This window comes from Diuraphis noxia, unplaced genomic scaffold (genome assembly GCF_037042655.1).
Source record: "Diuraphis noxia isolate RWA-SAM2 unplaced genomic scaffold, SU_Dnox_SAM2 contig0004, whole genome shotgun sequence".
Classification (NCBI taxonomy): Eukaryota; Metazoa; Arthropoda; class Insecta; order Hemiptera; family Aphididae; genus Diuraphis; species Diuraphis noxia.
Genome location: NW_028301714.1, coordinates 66,108,548 through 66,136,285, shown reverse-complemented (window position 1 = coordinate 66,136,285; position 27,738 = coordinate 66,108,548). Strand labels below are relative to the sequence as shown.

At 31.6% G+C, this 27,738-nt stretch overlaps 2 protein-coding genes across 3 annotated transcripts in view; one reads left to right on the top strand and one right to left on the bottom strand.

The window, feature by feature from the left end:
• LOC107172988 (phospholipase A1-like) overlaps positions 1-15,457 on the top strand; it is a 31,851-nt gene extending 16,394 nt beyond the window's left edge. The window contains exons 3-7 of the mRNA XM_015523326.2: positions 8,109-8,299; positions 11,239-11,484; positions 12,099-12,278; positions 13,211-13,400; positions 14,942-15,457. Coding sequence (XP_015378812.2) covers positions 8,109-8,299; positions 11,239-11,484; positions 12,099-12,278; positions 13,211-13,400; positions 14,942-15,086 — 952 coding nt within the window. The 3' untranslated portion in view covers positions 15,087-15,457. The remainder of the gene's footprint in view (positions 1-8,108; positions 8,300-11,238; positions 11,485-12,098; positions 12,279-13,210; positions 13,401-14,941) is intronic.
• Positions 15,158-27,738, bottom strand: part of LOC107172986 (protein O-mannosyl-transferase Tmtc1-like) — a 306,219-nt gene continuing 293,638 nt past the window's right edge. For both annotated transcript variants that reach the window (XM_089225406.1, XM_089225407.1), the window contains 3 exons: positions 26,052-26,136; positions 25,662-25,840; positions 15,158-17,692 (listed from right to left, as the gene is read on the bottom strand). In XM_089225406.1, coding sequence (XP_089081532.1) covers positions 17,522-17,692; positions 25,662-25,840; positions 26,052-26,136 — 435 coding nt within the window. In that variant the 3' untranslated portion in view covers positions 15,158-17,521. The remainder of the gene's footprint in view (positions 17,693-25,661; positions 25,841-26,051; positions 26,137-27,738) is intronic.

Sequence of the window (27,738 nt, the reverse complement as noted above, 5' to 3'; positions counted from 1 at the left end):
TCTTATATTGGACGAGGTGTGCGCGAGACGTGCTAGGTATTATATTGCAAATTGACTGACAATATTATAATTTCCCTAGTAACCACTAACCACGTACATGGTCAAACCTAGTCCCCACGTCTTCAACAACGTTTAATCACATAATTTAGACGAGGCTGCAGGCATGGGAAGTACGAGCTATTTCGCCTCAAATCGACTGACAAGATTATACTTTTCCATGCCAAACATTATTATGTGGATGGCGCCCGAAACGGAAATCAAAGCGCCGACCGACACCACGATTGTCCAAACAACGGAATCGAAAGTTTTTCGGACCAAACTTGGTAGTTTTATTGGACTTTCAACAGGATATGGATGCTGAAATAACGTACCCGGTGATAACCGCAAAAACGGCATAACATATATAGATGCCGATCAATTTGGATCCGTACTAAGAAGTTCTTTAGGCATATTATGTCGTACTGTGCGTAGTTCTGAGCTAATAATCGCTGCAGTGAATGCTATTAAAATATAGTTAATATATGTACAATCTACAACAACCATTTTTGAAATTGTTTTAATGCTCTGTCGTTTATGTAAAAATGTTTGGGAATGTTTTACAAAGCTATTCAGAGTGTGATAACATTTTTATATTATTAATAATTTGAATCAAGCGTGCATCGTACATACTTACTTACACATTATTTATATTTAAAAGATAAGTATTAATATTTGATATGCAATTTTAATTACATATTGCATAATATATCATTATATTATGTATAATAATTACTTTTGATGTATATTCTTATATTATGTAAAAATATTTTAAATAGTCATATAAATTACTAAATGATGTGAAACGTTAAATTAAATAATTCTTATTTATTTTCCAGTTTTTCCACCATATTAAACAGTTATTTTATACATTTTAAATATAGTATTATACCTATATGTTTGAATATAGGTAAGATATTTTTAATAAAACGTTTTATAATATTGTGGTAATTTATATAATTATTTCAAATATTTTTACCTATAATATATGAAAAGTGTATATATGTAATAGATACATTGTACATAAAAACGTTATTTTGGTAGTAAAATAGAATGTAAGATAACTCATAGCTTAAACCACTGGGTGGATCGAGCTGAAATTTGGTTAGGTTTTCGGAATTCATGTAATTCATCCCCCAAAAAGGAAAATAGGGAGTTGTAAGAATAAAACAATGATGCCATCATTTCACTTTCACAAACATAAGTACAATTTTAAAGATTTGAGGCGTCTGCTTATTTTTGAAATTGTGATTATAGCGATTAAAAAAAAATGTTTAAATCGCTCAAAGATGTTCTTATACAAGAATTGTAATTATGCCAGCAGATTTTTTTGTTTTATCAATAGTTGCATTTGGTTACAGATTATAAAATTAAAAGTATTTGTACGTTGTCATAGAGAAAAAGCTATATTATTTATTTTTGTTTTTCCTTTTGATTAAAATCCATGTGTTTTTGTGTTTTCGTTTAAAATATTTTTCGACGCAGGTACATTAATAAATTGTCAGATATGTTGCTAATGACTGGACAGTATGTTCCACGATATAAATGGCGATAATTACTCAATGGCTAATGGATATTCTGCTGAAACGATGATAAATAAAAATTATGGTGTGTTTTGAGAGTTGATAGCGCTGAATTTGTTATTTCTATTTCATTTGGAAGCCCGTCAACATGGTTTCTTAATTCGTATACACGAGTTTGGATATAATAAATGTCCAGTATATTTATTAAAAAAAAACAACAAACCTTTGTCTGGCAACGCCTTGTAAGACGGCTAGTTATAAATTTTGATATAATATGACGTACTAAACCTAAAAATCTTGTAATATTGCTATCGTGCTATATTATGTTAATACATTTAAACTAATTTATAAAACAAAAATATCGTTTGAAATTACCTATTTAGAAAAAAAAGAAAACAGTTGTTTTTTCATAGAATATAAAATCAATATTGCCGGACCAATAATTTAATAGTGAGCGCGAACGATATTTTGCAACAGAGGAAAAATGTGGCCAATTCGAAATCAACTAATGCGAAACGCACATAGTTATAGCTACTTATATTATTACTGTAAAATAGTAATAACTGTTATTATAGTATATGAAATAAATCTCCATGGCAAATCTTGATTATTAATAATTATAATTAACTGATTTAAGTATATTATAGTAAGTTATTCTATATATATATTATTTGATATAAATTCTGTAATTTACGTTTGATCACACTACATAGCATGTAAATGTCCTCGAAAATTATTGTTTTTTCGTGTGGTTTAGCAATTTGGGATATTCAATTTAATGAACACCTTATTTTTTAAAAAATTAATGCATCAACATAGTGCATTGTAGTAACTATTATTATAATAAAATATGGAACTACTCGTGCTATGGTTAGTATGGTTATCAGTTTGTCTAAATTTATTAAATTTAAATATAAAAATATTTAATGAAAATTAACCAACTTCAATTACATAAAATATTTTTGTACCTATTGCGAGTTGGTGACCTCGAGTTTCAAATAACGTGAAAAGTTTGTGTATTTGTGGGGATAAACTTTGTGGTGTGATACTTAGTATTATAATATTACATCGTTGATTTTGATTGGAACGTAAAAACTTTACCGGTAAATTTAATAATACGATTCGCATAGGAAATGAATATAAGAAAAATGCGTACGCTGCAAAGTTTTTCCGATGTTTGCATGCAAAAGTGAATTATTCCTAAGCAAACGATATACCGGATTTAGATACGGAAATTTACTTTCAGTATGCTCATCAGGTGAAGGATCCTCTTTTTTAAAATAATATCTTTCGATGACGATACATTTTCAACGTATTGATTTACGCGCATCGATCGAACGAGCATGGTATAGTATTGTTAGAATGTATATATTGATTATGGAGAAAATTAAATTAAAATGTCTGTGCTGGTAGCAACTTACTATTCTTTAAAGGCATGCACAACCCAAAAAAAAAAATTTTTTTTAATGCTTGGTTTTTATACTTAATGGTATAAAAAAATATATCATGAAAACAGAATGTGAAAAAAAAAAATTATTTACAGAGTTACGGTGAAATCCAAATATACCTGTGACGTCATTGCGTCGGACGTCTCCGCGCGGCACTGGCAGGCGGTCGCAGCAACCGTATGAAGAATACGTATAATAATATTCTCATCGCCTGCCGATCGCTGATCGCTGATTAAATATATATTTTTGATTTCCATAAATAGATCCTTAAATTATAAATATAACACTATTTCTAAATACTTATAAAGTTATAAATAATAGTATTATTTTAATACATGTACGTGACCCTTAGAAAATTGGGCTGTGAAAACCATTTTGATGAGTGACCTTCGCTACATTCTGATCTTACACATATTGTTGCACCAATTGCGTACCATTTTTTATTTATTATTTTACTTTTACAAATATTACAAATTGTAAACAGTGTTAGTAATGAATTAATAAACACTAAACAATATTTTATATCGGTATTTTCAACATTATCAAATTCTTCTGTGTAGTCTTCCTCTTCATTTTCACATTCAAAATCGGGATCATCATAAAAATCATTATCTGTAAATGACACGTTTTCTTCTACATCACTTATATTATCCTCCATAAAACTTAACTTTTCCTCATTTGTATTGTGTTCATATGAATCAATATTTGATTTTTTAGCTATTAAACTCTCAACCATATCTTTTTTTTCTTGATTTTTTATTCTTTCAGAACGGGATTTTTTAGTTGTTGTATTACCATCGCTACTTTTATCATTATTTATTACAAATATTGTTGGTACTGTACCTGATTTTAAGCAGGGCGCTCTTGACTTGTATTTGTCTCCTAATAATTTTTGTTTTAAAATGTCTGAGTCATCAAAATCTTGACTTTTAAAATGATGAGAACATAATATCACAGAATTATTAGTTGGTTTAAAATGTTTGTGCTTGCAAAAATTGGTCCATTTATTAAAACGCACAGGTGAATTATCGCGATTGGGAAATCTATGCGTTCCTTTATTGTTACTACATCCAAATACACTACAATACGGCATTATTTTCTTCGAATATTGAGTATATTATTAACTATTGTATACATACAGAACAAAAATAATATTACTCGATGCACTAGTGCACTACGTACCGACTAGGCGAAAACTGAATACTGACGAAGTGACGAATTTGTTATTGAAACACAATATTGTAATTAATGCATTTTTCGATCAACAATAAGTCTTGGGTATCATTTATAAGTATTTAGAAATAGTGTTACATTTATAATTTAAAAATAATTTAAGGATCTATTTATGGAAATCAAAAATATATATTTAATCGGCGATCAGCGATCGGCAGGCCATGAGCATATTATTATACGTATTCTTCATACGGTTGCTGCGACCGCCTGCCAGTGCCGCGCAGAGACGTCCGACGCAATGACGTCACAGGTATATTTGGATTTCACCGTAACTCTGTAAATAATTTTTTTTTTCACATTCTGTTTTCATGATATATTTTTTTATACCATTAAGTATAAAAACCAAGCATAAAAAAAAATTTTTTTTGGGTTGTGTATGCCTTTAAGCTATGGTTAGACGAATTCGACCATAAGCACACGAATCTATGTTAAATATCAAGTAACGGTAATAATATTATAAAATGAGACGGTTGGTTTTATATCAATTCGCATTCTTTCACGATTTTCACATTGGTTCATCACTGGTTTAATACACTGAATAGTTGTCACCATTATATCCGTAACTAGTCGTCAGAATAAAAAAAAGAAGATGGTTAGATCGTAGCAGCTGCTAAAGACATCTGTCGGTGAATAAAATGCCATCAGATTTCGTTGCGGCGAGTGAGTCTTATCTGAGCTATGGACAACAGAGCATCTGTGGATGAGCGTTGGGGCTGTTTGGTAACGGTCGCGGGTATCTGGGGTAGGTGGCATGCAAATGCGGTGCGTTTTGGAATTTGACCAAATTCCGTGGTGGTATGTGTTGTCCAAAGTGATGGTCAGAGGGTGACAAAGAGGGGTGCCGTGAGGAATTGACGAGAAAATCGAGGGATATACATTGAGATAGATAGATAGAGATAGAGGTATGGAGACGAAACGGCGGCAAAAGGCGGTGTCACGCCCACTCGAGTTTCGTTGTGTTTAAATGACGTGACGGTAAACACAGAATAGAACAGGAGAGTAAGTTGTAGCCTCATAATATATTATATTATATAATAAGGACCGAATTTCCTGAAAACTGTTTTCTCTGGGTTTCCTTTGTTAACGATCACTGCGTGTGTGTGTACAGCTTCCGTGCCCCAGTTTCAAGATTGTATGTGTGTGTGTGTGTGTAGACTGTGTCTATGCTTTTAGAAAGATCAAATCATAAACACGCGTCTATACTTACTTAAGTATCATCAACGCAGTGTGATGGATGCACCAATATAAATATAGGTACACGACTACGACGCGTGCAATGTGTTATTTCCGTAGGTTTATACAAAGTCAGATTTTTTTTTTTTTTTTTTTAATGGTCGATATTACAAAGCGTATTGTGGATACATATTGTATAGTATGGTATTACATTATTATTGCTATCGTGTTAAGTAATACATTTCGCGGTGAAATATTTCGTTTGCACGACTAAAAGTTACCGTTGTTTGATGTCTATAAAGCAAATCTGATTTGAATCAAAACGCCATAAGACTAGACTATTAAACTTTAACACCTTCTCAAATTATTTAGTATGCATTTTCAAGTTGGTTCGTATTTAATGTATAAATACATCGACACTAGCGTCATTTAAAAATGTTTTGAACGTTTTACCTGGTTTTTATTCTACGATATATGTCAAAGTACAGTAAAAAAAAATCGAAAAACTTCTAAAAATGATGTTTTAGAGTAGATGAGTGTTAAAATCTGTTTTGGTGATAATTGTTTTTATATCACAGTTGATTTGATTGTCGAAAATATAGAATATGATTAAATTATTTCAACATTTTGCGCTTGTCACAAGCGCGGAAGACTAATCTAATCACCAAATTCTAACCAGGATTAAAATGGGTTTCGTAACGGTTAATTTTTCGATGATGGCATACAGCGATATATTATAATAATATTATGACGAAAATGTAGGAGAACGAAATAAATGTTGTGTGCAATGAACCCAAATGTTCCATAAATAAAATTTACAAAATTTGTGATCGGCCGCACCATATTGGATTTGAACGAACCACTAATGTTCGAATATAATATAAGCTCTATTGAAAGTTCATAGAAGTTACGTGAACAAATAATACCATTACGTTACTAGAGTGAACAATATCAGTTTTTACAGATGAATAAGCATCGTTTAAAAGTATTTCTAAATTGTTGTAGATTTGTTTAATACTCTTTATCAATGTTTCTCAAAATTTATAATAAGCTCGTTTTAAAAATTATATTTTTGACAATGTTGTAACTGCGAACATTATGTGATTAAAACTATTTTTAAACGCTGTCATTTCGCGCAAAAATATACTGATGGAGAAAATTAGATGTTTTACTAATTCATTTTATTTTAAATTTTCTGTAATATTTATATTATAATAACTAAAGCAAGATACTTCAAAATCCTGTTTCTTTCCACCAAGCCTTCAAAGATGAGAATACAGCTGCAATCGGTACATTTTTCCATAATACTTATATAAATACTAAATATCCATTGTAAATAATAATAATAATAATTCTGTAAAATTCATACTAATGTATACTTAATATGTATATTATATTAAGAATATATTATATTATTTTTCTTGTTTAACATTTGATTATAGTACCTAGGCTAAAAACATGTGTTGTTAAAGCCTTAATAAACTATAAAAAAAAAATAACTAAAGCACGCTTGCTTTAAAGATAAGTCATATTGTTTTAATTTTAAATCACACAGATCATGCCAATGTAGGAATAAAATCATTTGTTTCTCCAATTATTGTATATTTTTTAGAATTTAATTTATATTATTTTAGTTAAAATGTCGTTAAAAAAGAATATCATTAATATTTTAAGCCTTAAAGCATAACATTTTTCTCCTTTGTAATAAAATAAACACACGGATATGAATCAAAACTATACTATTAACGAATACCTAAATTATATTTTTATATAATTATGAAGGATAGGTAGAATTTATTCTTCTCATACAAAAATGTGCCTATTTTGCCTATACAATGAGCCGTGTTATTGAAAAAAAATAAGTTGTATAGAAAGTCACTCCGTCGACCTCGATAGTTGTGTACTATTTATATACCTATCATAAAAATGACAAGAAAAATGTTTATGACAGTGATGGTTTTAAATTTTAAATTGAAATAATTGCATTTATTGATATTTCATTTGACTATAACACTCATTAAAAATAGATCTAGCTAATCGCTATTGCAATATTTTACAAATGAAATAATGTTGTAATCGATAACATATATAACTAACTAATATAATTTTAAAAAAATCAAAATTTAAACTTATCCAGTTCGATACATTTTTACACAGTTGTAATTTAAAACAGATGTTTATTAAAACTGCACAGTAAATTTGTTTTTTGACACAAACACGACTTTTTCTTATAATCGCCTAACTGAAACTCGCATTACGCTTTTTTTACTTATGTATATTACTAGTTGCATTAGTAGCACTTGAATGGTTATATTATATGTAACAGTAAACAAAATTGATTTATGAGTTTCTTGTAACTCAAAAAACAGTTCCATAATCTAAAGTCTTTCCTAACGATGAATAGCCTTATGCAGGAGTATATGTTATTTAAAAAACGTATTCCATTAAAAAGGATTTTGCTCATTAATCAATTCGTTCCTTACACGATTTAAATGAGTATAGATTTGATATGAGAGTACGTCTTAAGTGATGTTATGAAACTTTTTTGAAAACACTAAACTGAATATACTTTATATATATATATATATAAAACCATTTAGCCATCGAAGGTTTATAAATTATAAACATTATAATAATATCATATCAAGTATTTTTTAAACACTACATAATGCTACAATAATATATTATATTTCAGAAACACCGGTGGTGCTGGAAGAGAGGGAGGAGAATACGGGTATTCGAGAATGCAGAAGCAACAAATCGAATTCACGTCACCCGCTTGGCTGCACTCAAGCGGATGGGATCGTTCGTTGCACACGGTGTTAATTGTACACGGATACGGAGGTGCGGGGCAAGACTACTTGCCCGGGGCTGTGCTTAGAGACGGTTAGTGTGCCTACTGATAACTTCGTTAATACATTAATCGCACCATTATCGGCGTGGTTTTTAAGATGCATATCGAAATGAGTGCCTAGATCAGCGATTATAAACCCGGGAGCTGCTTGAAGTCGGTTTATGGTTGTCATCCAAAATTTATCCAAAATCAGCACAGTCATAGTGATTGAAAATAAAAACTACTTGACTAATGTTTAAAGCTTTAGTTATGATAAAAATATTATTTAAAGTAGTTTAATAAAACAACTACTTTTCTCCATCGGTACACGTGCACGCAAATCTACTGAGTTTAAAAATAGTTTTAACCATTAATTAAAATAGTCTAAAATAAAAAAATGTCTTCTCTTGACCTATTAAAAACTCAACTAGGTCTTCCATTTTATACCAGAAATATCCCTTATAGTCGATGATGAGCGGATCATTTTGAATACTAGAGAGTGTTTTTGTACACAAATATAAAAATAACAAAAAACCTAATTCTTTGTAGAATCAACCTTGCCCGCACAGAATCTATAACATAATTATTTTAAACTACAAAATCTACAGGAAATCACTATTGCAATGAGTCAAACAGATTTTCCTGTACAGTTCCACATTATCATCATCAGTAATATTTTTAAGGACGGGTCACGCGTTTTATGATGGTTTATTAGCTAATAATTCAATTCATTCGTCACTCTCGAGTTTCGACTTTTGAGATTACTTTTGGGAATTTGTTTAACAACGACTAATATTCGAATGGGAGCCATTTCGTGGTGTAGAGAGCGGTGAGCACGCTTCAGCGTCTACACGGCGAACGCCTACGCGTTTGACGTAATTATTTTTACTCGAGTGCAGTGTGTTGGCTTTCATCAGAATGCTCGTATTTTCTTTCTTTCAATAGCACGCTTTATTTATCTGGTCGTTGAAAATGAGCAATTCCGTGAATTAATTTGCTGATCTCTCGATGTTAATTGTCTGGCTTTTGTACAAGTGCATCACTACGACCACAGTGCGATTTAAATGTTTTAACGAATGAAAAACTGAGTATTGAGAAGATACTAGATTATAAACTACCTAAATAATAAGTTTTTGATTTGAAATGTATAAATTTGGATACTTTAAAACGGATGATAATGTTCCAAACCTTGTGAGAAACCTATTAAACAAATCGTATATCAAATATTACCCTGTATATTGTGTGCGAAATCGGATAGAATACAGCTCATTAATTTACATAAAGTATTATGTATGATGTACAAAACAGGTTTTACCATATTTTCTTTTTGGTATTCTGTATTCAACGAAAGACGCGTAAATAATAACAAATAGTGTGAATAGAAAAGTTACACGCGATGGTAGTAAACAATCATAATATTATACTCTGGGTTATATTCGTATTTAATATTTACCTTTACAGGCAAACAACCGTAAGCTATTACTTGCTTCCCTACCCTGCTGTTTGGTTACTATAAGCATGGCGTGTACCTATGTATATCACAATAATATTATATTATATGCGGATAGCATCTGAATTGTATTTTCATGCTTTCACTGCAGGTTGGTGGAAAATTATATTTCTGAACACAAATAAAGTAGGTAATCGATCAAACTAGCTCTCAAACGATTTATGAGATTTTGAAGTTAAATACATTGATTTATAGAAATGATTATGATGTTTTTACCACGATGGTCTTTTATTGACCGATTGAGACAATTTTTGTATTAGATAATCTAAAATATGGATCTAGATGGAAATGCTAACTAAAATTTCAAAAAAAAATTAAAACAATAGATTTTATAGTGCTTATCAAAATGCACGATGGCTTTTTCATCCACTCGTTCACTCCACAAAAAAAAACTTGATGATACTTCTAAACGATAAAATAGAGAGGTTAGGTAACTCTAGTAGTGTATACCGTATAGCTGGTTGGAGTAAGCGATGTAACGGACGTAAGGTGAAATATACGATGGTTGAGATGTACTCTGAGTATGCAAGCGGACTACTTTGCAGCAAGGTGCACTATAACTGAAACGATGAATCCTCGGCTTAAACACGAGTGCTTGTGTGTCCAAACAAGTGTATGAAACAAAAATATTGTGTTGTTATGTTATCATTATTGTGTTTGCCGTGTTCGAAGCTGATGACGTGCGTGCGAGATGATAAAATAGACGGATTTAAAACTTTTAAGCAAACTCGGCGATAATGATATTATGCGCATACGTACTCAACCGGTACGAAAAAAAACCCTACCTAGCGATGCAATAATATAAATTATAATGTATACAACTATTGTTTGGTCTGCTTCAGTGTCGGCATTCGAACACTTTGTATTGTTAAGAATCTCATAATAATTCAACGTGACCACGAGTCCACGACTGTAAATATTAATAAAATACAAATAATGATAGATGCGCACTCATGAAATGTATCACGAGATCTGTATAAACTATTACCGCACTGAGAAGATGAACGTTCAAATATAAATAATTCAATATTTTAATGGACTCGTACATAGAAATATTAATATCGGTAAAGTAAATGTTATGACTTACAAAGGCAACTGTTTCAATGTTTTAATCTAATTATATTATTAAAATATATAACCGCTCATACATATATGTTATTATTTAACGTTTAAGTTGGTTAAAATGTGTTTCTATACATTCACATTCCAGACGTATAAAATGTGGATTGTATTTACTGAATAAATACTATAATAAACAAATATGAGTTGAAACAAAAATATAACAAAATGTGGATCGAGTATTTAACTGGTCATAGAATTAATAACATGTTTAGAAAAATATTGCGTTTCAAAGAATGAATAATTTGAAAATCTTAAGTGATTTGTGAATATTTCTCCTCCTTCCTCCAAAATAACGTAATGATGTACACACCAAATTTTATGAGTTATAATTTTTATAAATCAGTCTCGTCTGTTTTACAGCGTACTTGAACAACGGAAAGTACAATGTGTTCATGGTGGACTGGGGAAAACTGTCAGCGATTCCATGTTACGCGGCCTCCGTTCACAACCTCAAGCCCGTGGCCAGGTGTATGGCGGTCATGTTGACACATTTGAGAGCCGCTGGCCTGGACGTGGATCAGCTCACGTGCGTTGGCCATAGCTTGGGTGCACACCTGTGTGGCATTATGGCCAATTACCTACCGTTCAGAATGCACCGCATTATAGGTAGTTATACCTATATGACCTATATAACCTATATGACGAAAGTGAAAAAACGTCTGAAGAGATGTAAAAACGAAAATTTTCCATAAAAAAACAATGTCCGAAAAAAAACATCCTGAAAACATGAAATACATCGTCGCCTTTATAAATTCATCAAATCTTTCTATATATTTCTATATCGAACTGCAATAATATTAGGAGTTATATTAAAATATATATTATTATTGTTGAACTACATATTATTACACTATACTTTTTTAAAAATGTGCCTATATTAAAGTAAGACGAACAGACAAAGAACCATAAGACTTAATAAGCCTAATAAGACTTCTCAACTCATTTCACTGAAATTCAAAATCTATAGTAGCCAGTAGGTAATGAATATATTTTAATTTTTTAAAATACATTTTTGATCAAAAATCAGCCTAGTATTGACGTGCTATTAATATTTTTCATGGGCCTTCGATACTGTTGAAGTTATTTATACGGAACCAAACGTAATACAATAACTATTACGATAGGTAGCTAGAAATGTACAAGACAAATTACTATTTAAGACGTATGCTTACAAAAGTATTATCGAACGTCTGATTTTTGATTTCCATCACATTTTACAGGTGTGGATCCGGCTAAACCGTTGATTCGTAACCGGGCGTCCAGTCGACTGGATTCTGGAGACGCAGACGTCGTGCAGATCATACACGCCACGTCCAGGTACGGCGATCTGAAGCGCATGGGGCACGTGGATTTCTGTCTGAATGGCGGACACGTACAGCCGTTCTGTGCAAACTCTTCCGGTGAGTATACGTAGACGTAGAATGTGGTACTCACAGTCGAGATTAAGTTATACTCATCGACTTACCTAGAACTGAACCGGGCCGATGTGCTAATATATTATATTCTACTGAACCGTAGCCGGTCGTGTCGAAGTTAATAATACTTAGATAATAATAAAACTATAAAAATAATATCGACTTATACTGGACCAAACCCTTTTCGGGTTAACATTATGTTTAGATGAAATTTGTCAACTCTCTACAGTAGTTATAAATTGTATTGCTACACAACGAACAAACACGACTTAGACTGTGATTATCATTGTCAATTATTATTATTATCAAGTGATTTTATTACCGTTGCACTAGCATTAACATTGGGGAGAATTTAAAAATTATATATTTTTTATACGCTAGTGATATTATAAATACTTTTTTGTGAAAATGCAAGGTAATATTATAAACCAGACACGTGAGTAAATTAAGTACCTACCTACCTACCTACCTACCTACTGATAAATGTTTTTTTTTTTACATTTTTTTTGTAATACACTAATGTATAATATTGATAAAGTTCCTGATTAAAAATAATCATTATAAAATATAACGTACTGATATTAATAGGGAGAATGTAATAATTTGTTGACTATATATCGGGATTTTTAATTGCTGAGAATAAGGCCCTGGACTTACCTGGCTTATCAATACCACCACTGCACCTGTCAGTTCGCGAACGGATCGGGTTATGCCACAGATTAACGATACTCGTGGGGGGTGGGGGTGATTTTTTTTATCACGTATAGTAATTTTAAGGGAATTGCGTAACGTGTGGAAAATCATCCCCGAAGGGAATTCATTAATGTAGCCCTTAACATGCATCACGAGTACCGAGAATTTTTCCCCCACTTTTCAGGAGCGATCTAATAAAATATGTCGTCTCTATTCATGTACAGATACTGAACTGTGCGGTCACACGAGGAGTGTCTGTTACTTGGCAGAGAGTTTGGACCCGGATGTCGCTCGAAAAGCGGTACCGTGCACCAGAAGATGTTTGCAGAGCGGCGAAGGAGGTTCAAGCTATTCGGTCGTCAACTCTTTGGGACAGACGCCATACGTCATTCTGGGACAATACACACCAGACGAGTAAGTGTTCCGTCTCATTTCTGAACGTATTTACTGCTGGCCCAAGAGGGAGTATAAATTGTTCTGTTGACAACTGCAAATTATATTATCTTGCGCAATTTTGTTTTAAACGATATCGGGATTAAAACTATAACGAACGCAACGTATTCAACAGACATTATCAGAAGTAGTAATGGTTTTTGTGTGTATTTATTTTGTGTCACGCATTACATATATTTATTTCAGAGCCGCACTGAGAATTTAATAAAAAAAAGCGGATAAGTGGATGTCGCTCTGCTGTAGAGTAGTTTACAAGTGGGTTACTATAATGTATGGTATTAAATTTGAATTCAATGATATAATATTATTATATACAAAAAACGATTCTGAGCGGAGACGGTTTTTTAGTCTTAAGATATTTTATTGTTTTATAGGTACTATATTAATTATATAACTATTATTTCAAAAAAAAAAAATGTAGGTACTTATAAAATAAATTCCAAATTAATCAAATCAAATTCATTATACACCTGACTCACTCATTTGAAATATTTTGAAAATTTAATCAAGTATGGAAAATGCCAGTATAAATATTCAGTGAAAATTTCTTGTTCTTATGGTAATTTTTTTTAGAGTTAAAAATTCGATTTTCTCAAAAATTTATTTTACGCAAAAATTCATTCATTTTTATTTATTTTTCTGGTGCTTTTGAAAACTACTAAAAAGTTTAAAACATGACCTCCCTAATGCACCAACTAGATTCACTTTCTAACCAGAAAAGCTAATTATGTTGAAAATCGAAGCATTATTTCGACAACTTATCGTGTACACAGACATAAAAAAAAACACACACACACATAGGTACATCGTTGTAAAATCAATATATTCATCGCTCCGCCCAGAATCTAAAATGTTAATATTAAATATCTACATGGTATTACCATGCATGGAAATACCATTTTCTTCAATAATGCGGTTAGTCAAAATCTGATTACCCTTTCTATACAATCTTAAACAACTCAAAAATTCTGTTTCAATTTCGGTTTTAAAAAATATCTCAATGATTCAAATATATAGTTATTAAGTATTAAGTACATTTAAAAATTCCCAAAAATCTGATTTTAAACTACCACGTTATTGAAGAGAAAGGAATGAATTTATCAGAAAAAAGCTGTTTTGTGAATCTTCTTGAATACTTTTAGACTACTCGAATGTTATTTAATTAACTTTCTTCAGAAACAATTTTTTTTTTCGACATCTTGTTCAAATTATATTCATACGATAGGTATATTTCTGTTCATAATACTGGTTATCGATTGATAAGAAATAAGAAAAATTGATGTATGCTGATTTTTTTTTGTTTTGCTACAAGAAAGTTACAAAGTTAACTAATTTTCATTGGAAAGTAAAGTAATATCATTTCGAATTTGAGTGACGAGTAAACTAAATTAATTAGGCACTTTTTGAAAGTATCTAACTTCTCAACACTGAAAATGAACATATTGCAGACTATTTTTTTCTCCTTCACAATAATATGCATGCTTAAAAGTGTGGTATTGCAGGGTGAACGGCGTGTACTGTGTGACCAACTCGGACGCGCCTTACTGCTCTAAAACCAGCGTCAAGGGTAGTCCGTACTGCTGTCCGCCGCCGCCTGCAAATGGCGTTAGCGTCGATCACTTGATGCGACTGCCCGAAGATGAATAATACCACAGCGGCAACAACAACTGAAATCACGGACGAGAGGAGGAAAAATAAAAACCAAAAACACCAACAAATCATAAGACGTCTTAATTTTATTGTCTTTACACGAATGTACAAAATATTAAATATTTGTTTTAAATATTACGTAATGTAAGTCACATAAATACACACTTATATATTATATAATATATAACATTATTATGTTTGTGTACTCGTGTGACTATCGTATAAATAATGTTTAATGTTTGAACCTCATTATTATTATATATTACATAAATGGTTTTAATAATAGATTATATTATGCATTCACACAGAGTCTGGATGATGATGAAGCTCTATAAAATTATCTAAAAACATATAGACATTGCGTCATCGTAAGGTGTGTTACATCGTCGCATTATCGCCAAAGTTGCGGTTCGAGGACAAGCGTGGCAGCGATACATATTGATTATCACGAATATCGTTGACTAAAAGCATAGATGGTGTTTTTTTTTTGTATTTCAAAAAAATTTCAAAAAAAACAGTTTCTTGTCCAACGGTTGACCGTCGATATCACCATCACGCAACGTCGAAGTTAATAAACTATTATATTATTAATACACACTATAAATCATTTTTGATACGAAAATGGATTAAAAAAATAAATCGAGTCGGCCGTGAAAAATACCATCGGTGATCGGTTTGTTAAGGTCTGTCTCAAAAACATTAATCATTTTACATATTGCGCATAAGATATCTCAGCATTCAATACAATAATAATTTTTATTACGCGTTTATTATAATAATATAATATTAAATATTTACAGCAAAAAATAAAACGAAACGTCATAAAATAGGAACACTTCTTGCCACTAAGGAATAAGAACTAAGAATAATGATACAAAATTAGCGTAAAAGTATCAGATGGATATTCTATTTCACTGCGACTGTTATATACGACAAATGTTTAAATAAAATAATAACATGGTAACGATAAAAGAAAAACACGATTGCAACAAACAGTAAAGCAGTAAGTTCTAAATGATAACAAAAATAAATAATTTGGAAATGGTTATAATATTAAAACAGATGGGTGGTACTACACTGTTTCCAGAACGTGTTTTTAAAGAAAATAATAATAATAATAAAATCGTCGAAGATCACATGATGATATCAATAAGACCCTTTTCGAGACGAAACGAGAAACTTGTTTTAAAATGTAGAAAAAATTCCACGTGACAGACTACGCGACGACGTGTCGAACAAATTTATCGTGAGGTTTCGTTTCAGCACTTTGTGTTTCGTGATTTTTATGTTTCGTCGAAAGCATGACGCTTAGGTATATTGTAATAAGATGAATATTCACCTGTTTGATCTATGCCTATAATATTTTTATGTCGTAATGTTTTTTTCGCCATTTCATTGACCAAATCAACCTGTTGCCGATATATTCGAAAAACCACGGTCGAGTTTGAACATCACTATTCATACCGAATACCCTTTTTCACTTTTTTTTATCAGCCCTTGATTTTTTCGATGGATGATGTTGAAAAAAAATATCTTAGACTAGTGTTATATTCGTCATGTTTAGATTGTCACGCCCACGACTAAATAGAATATTATAATAATATCATCATAGTGGTTATGGAAATGAAAATAAATGAATAATATATTAATTCTATTGATTTTTGTACAATGTTATTTATATATTATAAAACTGCACTAAATATTGTCTTGTACTAGGCTTCAAAGTATCTACAATCTTGTTACTGATCTGATACAAAGAATACGCGTTTGAAATAAAAATCAATACAACCACTAAAAAAAAAATAAATAAACAAATATCGTTATGAAGATTTAAATATCTAAAGTTAAATCCTGCAAATAATGTATTTTTTTCTTATTTATTAAATGTAATAAATTAGGCAATGGGAAAAATGTATTGTCATTTGACTATACCCATATACTTTTGAAAACCTCCAGTGATCCAATCAACATGCGGTCTGAATTCATCCGGTTTACCGAGGCTTTACTGCATTAATATTATAATAAAAATAAAAATAAAATTATTATGTAGATTATGCGAGTAAAATAAAATTTAACTTTATAATAATAATATTTACATTACACAATATTATAGAATTACATTATGTAAAAATCGTTATAATAATATAATATAATTGAATACATAAGAATTTAATCATACTTATATAAATATGTATACACTATAATATCATAATTTAATATAATATGGTATATACTATATTATGTACACGAATAAATAAATTTATATATTATAGGTATATGCAGAAAAAAATATAGAAAATTACGTCTTAAATACAAAACCGCACACTGCACTCATCCTTGTTATCGTCAAATATTATCATCATAATATTATTTAACCAATTATATTATTACAGTATAATAAAATCATCACGGCCAATGTGTGGTGGCCATCATCACGCCACTCTGGACCGTCGCCGTAACACGTTTCTCAGTTTGTTGAGATTGTCCAACGTGGTCCGGTCGTCAGGCGATATCCTTAGCGCATTTTGGTAGCTGGATAATGCCTCGCGGTGTTTGCCGTTCAGGTGTAGCATGGCTCCCAGGTTGCTGTGACTGCTCGCGTCCTGTGAACACAACAGACGCGAGATGGTTACCAAGTGGTACGTCATACGTTAGATATGTGGTGGGGGGGGGGGGGGCTATGGTGGAGGAGGAGGATGAGGATCATCGGTCTCGTTTGGACTTAGAGTGGTGAAATCGATGGTTAAAATAACAATAAAATGCCATGCGATGGTATATAGCTCTATAATATTATTTTTCAGGATAAATGAGTAAAAAAAAGCTTGTTGCAATAATCAGTTAAGTTGATTTTTGAAAATTTTCAAGATTATCAAAGAATAGTTTTAAAGCTTTACATATTTGGAATTAGTAAATAGGATCCCGGGAAAAAAAACAGATTATAGGTAAGTTGGGTCTGGGAAAAAAAAATTGTAGGTCCCTCCGTTCCGGCTACTAATTAAAAAAAAAAAATTAGTGTTATAATTTTTTTTTTTTAGGGGGGTAGGGGGTTGAGGCTTCGACAACAAGGGCCATTAGCCTGTGGAACTGTGGGGGAGGGAACTGTAGGTTTGGTACTTGTGGATGGTTTTTTTGGCAGAATTTCGAATGGGCACCCTTAGGTTTAGCCATGCCCGGGTGTGGGGCGGTAGCCTTTCTTTCCAGACAGCATGAACTGCCCGGAAGGTTATGCAGCCCATGAAGGGATTCAAACCTTTGACGATGCACATCGCAACCGATGCCTTAATCCACCCGGCCACTATACACCCCTTTCATTATTATTATTATTATTATTATTATGTATAATATAAAAATAAAATTTCAGTCTATTATAGTATTAGGTATATTGATTAAAAATATTACAAATACAAATTAGTAAAAACAATAAATTTAATTAGTAATATTTTTAATTAATATAAATTAAGTACATTATAGTATAATCTAATGAAATGTAGCTTTTAGTTCTTTAATTAGTAGCTGGGACTTACAATATTTATTTCGCGGGACCCACCTTACCTACTACCTGTTTTTTCCCAAGACTCAATTTACCGCTTTCAAAATGTGCCAAGCTTATCTCGGACCCAATTTACCTAGCCCTGAAATTTTAACTCAAAATTAATAACCATACTTTTAACGTATTAAATTCGACAAAAGATACTGGACATAACATGTACAAATCTATTTCTTTGTTTGATTCCGAGTAAAGAAGCATTTTTGAAATAAACGGACTTGTTGGTTTTTTTCCATCAATTGCATCTATTTTCATATTATGTACTCAACTAGGGTTTCGGTTTTTGTGAAAATATTAAGATTTGAAGTCATTGTGTATTTTTCTATTCCGTATAATTTTACCCTAAAGTCACTTGAATACAAGATACTCCAAAAACTTCCTAGAATTATTCTATAATTGCTTGATTCTGGTTTTAAAGATATGTAATTGAGAGAGCCTTCATTGAGAAAATTATTTAAAATTAGAAGTAAGGGTTTCAAGCACATTATGTTACTACACATTGAAAATATCAACAAAATAATGAAGGAAAAGGAAACATTTTTTTTTTATCGTGTACCATGTTTATCAAAATTAAAAAAATTAAATTAAATATGAAAAGCATTAAAGTGTTGGCCCGGCCAACTTGGCCGAGCGTAATATATTTTGTATAGCATATACAAAACTTTTACAAGAATCGCTTGTACAGTAGTCGTATCTTCAAAAAAGGCACTTTGATTGTGTGGCTCTGTGGTTATCTATGTCGGTAAATGTCGATTGTGCCGAAAATAAAAATAAAATATATCATTATTAAATGGTCACAGGCACATTAGCGCTTTACAAAGCTTAAGCCATAGGTTACACGCAATAGCTATTGTCACTTTTATGTAGCTTTGCTATTTTTGCCTTTTTCCAGTAGATTTATTACAGCATTAAAAACACGGTATACGAACGTTATATAGTAGTAACCAACAACGCAGGAATTATTATGAACAATTTACATTTTTTAAATATAATTATAGTAAATGTTTATAAGAATGATCATATATAATATAGTCAAGAAAAATACGTAATATTATGTAAAACATCAGATATCTGAATTCTGGTGGCATACCGTAAGTGTTGGAAAACTATTTTAACAAAATTTCTCAAAAAAATCTGTCCATTTGTGCTGTTTGTTTTTGTATAAAATATTTCATCGCAAGTTTACACGCTCAAATATTATAAGATAAAACAAACTTTCGTAAAGATTCTTTGCTATCGTGTAGAATGCAAAATCAAATTAATTAAAGTGCATTTTTTTGTTTACTGCATTGTGAACGCGTTATTGGCTGAATATTGGTACTTGTACCATAATATTGGACCCTTTTATTTTATAAAATCGATCGTCGGCGATCTACGGAATATATAATATTGTAATTAACTTATTTTTTGAAGATTAGCTAAACGTTCCGAAAAAATTCAAAATATTTAGGTGTTGAAAGTATACACACTTCAATATCGCGATAATATATATAAATGAGATGGTTTTTCGAATATGCGTGTGCGCCGCCGCCAATACCCATCGCAGTTTTTGGGTATCCATTTTCAAAATGTGCGCGAACCATAAAGATTGTGGTCGATGGACCGGACAGTGAGCGAACGCGTAGTGAGTCGACTACGAAACCGACAAATAAATCGTCGGTTAATAATTGGAAAACGACTAAATAAACAATAGTTAGTATAAAATCGATGGCAATAAAAGTTGCAGGTGAAAAAAAGTAAAAAAAAAAACGACGGTTTCCCTCTGTATACCTATACGTTATTCGATGTTGCGAGTATAAGTACCTATTTTATCGCACGTGTGTGTTAAAGCGACGCTATAACGGCCACACAGAGATGCAATCGCGATGATAGGGCTGTGTTATTACCACACTAGTGCAGTGTACGTGTTCTTATCAATATTCTAAACGTTGTTTTCACAGTAACTGCCAGTAGCAGTATAATCGACGGGGACGGGTCGAGGGGTTCGTGATCTTTTCGAGCTCGCCAATAATTATTGTTGTTCGTGGCCGTTCGTACGATACTATCATCCGTAGACACAAATAGGGGGGTGGTTAAGGGGGAATTAGCACCTACGATTTCAAAAATTAGCACCCTCAAATAATGTTCGTGTTTATGTATATCAAGAACTTCTTCTTCTTAAAAAAAAAAGCTAAAATGAGAAAATACATAGTACCCTTGATTTAATAAAAAATTTAAATTACGCCTGTCTGAAAACGACGAATGCCGCAAAAATATTACAATAATATAACGGCGAGCGAAAAAACTCTCCTAAAGGACACCTCTAAATAGCCGGAAACAAGGTGGACGTTTTCTTGGGAACCAATTACAAATTATTTTCTACACAGTGCACTGAACCCTCTGAATAGCGTACGCCTTCGAATAGTGCAAAAAAATAAAAATCAACGACCTAGAGTGTCCGGAGTTTAGAGGTTTCACTCTGAACATTTATTGTATCGTGAAGTAATATTTTTCATTATATATATTTATATTACTTTCATGTACCAACGGGATGATCCGATTACATAAATCCACCGTATATTGTTATATATATGATAATTATATTATGTTTGACGTATTTATGTAGGTACGTATAAAATAATATATTCAAGTCAATCAATTTTTGCGGGGAAAAATGACAAATATCACAATATATATATACAGGTACTTACTAGTCATATATATTTTAGGACGGTAAAACTTTCCAAAAAAAAAAAAAATAATAATAATAATAACAATTGATATTATATTATGTTGTAACGATTTTCCGGTCGAACGACAACTCATATATCGTGTCAGCTTATTCGGTGCAAAGGACGTATAACTCCATAATATAAAATACATATTAAAAATTATTACATGCGCAGACTGACGTTATATTTGTCAATAATAATATTTCAACGATTATATTCTTACGAGAATTGCATATCAAACTATACGCAATAGTCGTAACTCCGAAAAATAGTACATACAAAACGGTGGCATCTCCTTAATGGCTATAAATAGCTCGCGTATCTCCATAAAATGTATTCTTTACGATAACATTATTGGAAAAATCGCATTTTTCGCAAAATAAATATATTATAAACGAACAAGAGGCAATACAGTCTAGCTTACACAAAATGGACGAATTTAGTACTAAATTATTATAAAATTATTTTTACGTCGAAAAATAATCAGTTTTGGGTTCGAGACTATGGATTGAGAGTATAATAAAATTTTACTTTTTATTTTGGTGCATACAATTTGGTTAGTCGGAAATACATCATTTGCTGAATAGTTATAGTCGGCGATATTATGTTTAGTGACTTTGTATTAAACTCTCGAGCAGATAAGGTCTATTTTGATTTAGTAGATAAATGCATTCGGAGACGTATCGGCCAGAACGGAGCACTATGCACATTCAAACATTTTCAACGGGGTGATTGCTATTTGCCTATTTTCTGACCATTGATGCACTTCAATAAAAAAACACTGTAAAATCCATGACGGATTTCATCGTTTTCGTTTTAGTTATTTATAATATTATATGCGTCGATAATTTAAGAAAAGTCGCGAAGTACAGTAGTAGTGGTGTCGAGTGTATCTGCGCTAATCGAGGAGATAGCTGCAAAGTAATGAATATGTTAAATTAACCTAACCCAACCCAAGGTGACCAAACAATTGATTTTAAAACAACATTAGAGTTTTATTACATTTTCATAATTTTGGGTTATTTTTTAAAAACACTATGAAATTTTTACTTTTAACTACTAAAATATAAATTGGAACTTATTCATTACCAGAAATCATCCTCAAAGTTATAGATGTTCTTTACTTTCGATCCGCTAAACACTTTAAAGACATATTTTAAAATTCTATCTGCAATATTAAAATGTTATTATTATTCGTTAAAGTGTACAACTGTCGCCTATTACAGTGAGTTATTAGGGTGGCTGAAATGGCAATGGTATGCCAATGAAATATACATATATATTATATATATATATGTATATCATATTTTACAATTATTTACACGCACTGTATACAGTAAGGAGCAGTGTATGCGTTTAAAAATTATAATCATAGGCGGCGACGATTTTAGATTGGTCGAATGCTGTCGTGTTCGTCCCGATCGTTGTCGGGTAGTGATGGTTAATAAACGATTTGAAGCCGACGACGTCTGTACTATACCTAGCTGCGAATGGCGCCAGGGGAGGGGTCGGGGGTAGGGCTCGGGTGGGAATAAAATTGACGATAGTTTTGGACGTCTGAGTTAAACCCGAAGAGGGGCGTGTTTTCAATTAAACCGTTCGTCGCAGGCGAAATAGAAATTTCCGTATAATCATCTTCTGGACGTGAACCCCCCCCCCCCCCCCCCCAACCTCCCCGCTTTCCCCTGTTCCGCTAACTTGGCCGCGCCGCGAATATTGCGGACGGCATCATAATTCCAGACGTGATCCATAAACATGATTATCGTAATAATATTCGGTAGCTATACGATAAATAACGAATTTCCGGTAAAACGCATAATATTTTATAAATTATAATATTATCGGCTGCGACTCAGCAGATGATTTTTTCACTCATAATTTCGATGAACAAGAAGTTGCAATAAGCTTATAATTGTAATAATAAATACGATTACGACGCGATCGGACGACTGAAACTTTTTTGATACGATTATGTGTGTGACGTTTAAAAATCATCAGACGTCATCAATGCCAACACATCAACTACGACTTACCCTGCAACTGATAATCGATCACAATAAATTATTATAATATAAATACTAAGCATAATCACCACCATATATTTTCCTTAGATAGTGTTTTTATTTTTTTTTTTTAAATTCTGATTCTTAGAATTTCTACTAGACTTGAGAAACATAATATTTTCAAGTACATAGACTTTTTTAAATTATTACCCCTTTAACTTGTATACTTATTGTTAACCAGACCACCTTTTTGAATATGTTTATGCAGTTAAACAGAAATTTGAACGAGTAGTTATATTATTCAACTTTGTTTTCTAACTATAAATTATAGGTTTGGAACAGGGAATCTTTGATACTTTTTAGTTTAAATAATATTGACCCATCAATATTTTATAATTTGTAAGAATTGTCCGAGAAAATTAAATATTTATTTTATCCAACATTACATATTATTATATTATAAATTTTTAGAAGATTATTTTTAAGGGTTATTAGATATAATTAATAAATTTAGCATTCTAATAAATCAAAAACGACTCGTATTCGATAAAAATATATGGTTTGCATCCACATTTTCAAAAATAAACACCGGCTCAACATTTACTGCAGTAAATAGGTTTGTTTTTTTTATTAAAAAAAACATAAGGTTGTATCATCATAGGACAAGAAATTTAAACAGTTAATTAATGAAATATAATGATCTAATTTTCTATTACCACATACAAACTGTTCATTATTTTCGGTCATTGTGAAATCAACATTAAATAATGCTGTTTGCCGAATACGACGTTAAGCGTTTAATTACTAAAAAGTCAATCGAATTAATATCAATTATTTTTCCTAATATTTTCGTGTGAACGGTTGGAGGCCAAAATTGCAGGCAATAATTAGAAATATTTCAATGGAAAGTCACGAAAAATATAAAGCGCCGTCTTATCGTTTCGGCTACGTTCCAAATCACAAACACATAAACATACGTCGAGAAAATACATGTCGCTTACACGACACAAAAACGTGCATTCGCGAAACTCTATGAATAAAACCTTCGTCCGAAAACGGGATACGGGGTATATTCCTATCTATATATAGGTACTTAATAAAATAATAATATTTTCATAACAGCGTCCTTATCACACAAATTTTACAACAGATATTTTTGAAGAAAAACTGGTTTATGACGTTGCATTTTAATGCATTCCGTGTAACTTCCCTAAAACGTGTGCTGTGTAAAAGCAGTGTGTTTTGCTGCAGAACGTTTTTCATTGACTCTTTTGAATTTTGACCATCAATCAGACGCGATAGAATTACCTCATTCCGCGCCAGGGAGTACATTAATAGTCTTGAGTGATAAAAAAAAAAAATTGCCAACAGGAGAATTATTAGGTAATATTTACAACGTTAAGTCAAATATAAACATATTACATAGAATATAATATATACAAAAAAAAAAAAAAAAAAAAACGGTATTAAAGTATATTTTATACGACCCGATCGGGTTTACGGCCGTTGCAGTCGAGTTGTTATGGTTGACGTTCCGACGGCGAAATAAAAATCGAACTTTAGTTTATCGCGAGGACGGTAAAAGCGACCGTATATTATAATAATAACGTGAACATATTATATTTATATGAGTCTTAAAAATCGGCGTGAACTGTGAGAATAATGGAGAACATTTGTAATCGTTATAGTTATCGTAAACAACTCGAACAACTTTTTTACGCTTAAAATTTACGGGAAAAATTTGATTTTAACTGTTACCTACCGCGTTTGGCTTATACTTACTATACGTAAGCTAAATTGATTTTTCTAATAGAAGAAAAAATTAAGTTAAAAATGAAAACATTTTTATTTAAAAATCAAAGTTTGATGACACAAACCATTCGCGTCATTTTAAAATAAACAATTATTATTGTTTACGCTAGCTGTACCGATCTTGTATAATAGTTCTAAGACACATACAATAAACCAGCTCGTGTTTTTACGTGTTAATTATTAAATACTGAAATGATCACTATCGTTCCGCCATTCGCATAATAGCATGTAATATAATATCGAATCGTCTAAACGTCCGGGCGGGGTACCGAATGGGATCGTTGAAACGCCAAAATTGAGAGTCCCTGGCGCTTACGCTTTCGAATTTCCGGGCTCGTGCAGGTTAATTTAAAACGTTTACAAATCATCGTTTACAGATCCATCCGTTATCCCCGCGTCGCACAATCGCCGATAAATTTTGGATCCCTCACAAATTCCGCGGCGGGCAAATGAAAATCAACAAACGTTAACGACACGAATTTATTATAAATCGCCGTACTTGTGGCCTGAGTGTGGCTGCCTTTCTGTACATGTCCTCTGCCCGGTGCGACACGCCCGCCTGTCTGAGAGCGGTGGCTGCCGTCACTGTCAGGTCATAGTCTTCGGGCTCCAGCGCGACGGCTTCCACCAGCTGCGAAGCGGCTTCGGGATACCGTTCTTGTTCCAGCAGAAAAACTCCTGTGAAAAACGATGAATAAAAAACCCGACAAACATTTTTTACACAGGTTGTCTTTGACAATATTATTGGCTGTTTTTGGTGAATTTTTTTGTAGGAAAACGAGACAATACGTTATAATATTAATTTTATTGATACTGTGCGTAATGCATTTTATAACGTATACAGTATACACACACACACACATATATATATATATATATATATACCGACCGAAATGTTTGTACACGGACGCATCGCCGGGAGCCAATTTTTTCGCCCGTAGAAACCAATTTTCTGCCTCGTGAATACGCGTTCTCTGAAATAAATTTGTTATGCAAATCACACGATGAACAAAAGGAACAATAATAATATTTATATATATAAAAAAAAAACAATCTAAAATGTTAAGAAAAATAAGTGTTTTTGAGATATGATTATACGTACTTAAAATGTAAATGTAATATGTTACATGTATATTATAATATCGTTTATGCATTTTATCGACTTAAGTAACAATTATTATTGGTATATGGACCAACGTTAGGTAGATTATTATATTACGCGCTATGATATTATGTGTACAATATATCTAAGTATATTATGGTATTTATTTTTATTTTTATTTTTTGTATATTTAGACAAACGCAATCGACCTTTGGAAACGATAAAATACTGGTACAGTATTTAACTTGAACTACTTGAATATTTAAATAATAATAATTATATTATGGAAATTCATATTTTATGTCACAGGTTAGAAAATTTAAGACATTTGAATATCTTGGTTGTAGCAGTCGAGTCCAGGCTAAGAACGTTTCAACGTTTTTGTCAGAAATTATGGTATTTGGTAAATTAGACGTCGTGTGTGATTTTGATTCGTATATCACAGGTGGTGCAGATGATGACCGATTGTACGCTTGCAGTGTATAGTGTCCGCCTCTGAGTAAGTTTTCTATCGTTTTCGGGTTAATATATTATAATTTAATTGAAAACTACGCTCTTAAATTTTTAACTCAATTATTGTCTCTTGAATACAACAAAAATTATATTAAAACGTAAATTATGCTTTTAATTTTCCGTTAAATATAATAATATCAATAGGATAATTGAAAAAAAAAAATGCATTTGTTTTAAATCAATCGAATCATTTAATAATTATGTAATCGGAATTTTTCGTATTTACATAATATTGTTGTTATTTTATTATTATTGTATAATAAATTAATTTATTTGTTGAATTATTCAATTATACTATTGTAACAGGATATTATGGATCCGTTGAAATAAATGAATAAATAATATTAGAAATTTAAAAATATTACTCTGAAAGGTCAGATAGTTAATGTCAAACGGATGGAAAATCGTTTTTCTAGAAACTTCAGGAGAATTTCAAATTTATTTTCAAAAGTTTTTTCTGGTGCTTTGGATGTAAAATTCGTAAACTTACACTGGTTATTATATATGTATGTGCAATTTATATAATACGTTGCGATGATCGACGCTTACGTATTTCTTAATATTGTTGTGAATCGAACAATGTTTATTTATCGTATCATTATTTTTTTTTCCGGTCTTGGTTTTCGTTTGTAAAAATGAGTGTTATAATATTATTATGCCGAGTGTGGAACAAAATCAAACGAATCAAACGTAATCTCGTTATTTTAAAACACGGCGACAGACTCCGTCGCCCACACCACCTTCGCGTAACTCTATAGGTACACTGCAATCCAATCGATGTTTCAATTATGGTAACGCACCGGTGAATACAATTCGAATTATTTCCGTTTGTCGGACTCGCTAGCGTTGACGGATTAACGAATGAAGTTTATTTTTATTTTTAATCTACTGTTTTTTTTGCGTTTAATCATCGCCGTATTGAATACTATAAAGTTCTCAAACCAGAAAAACAAACAAAAGA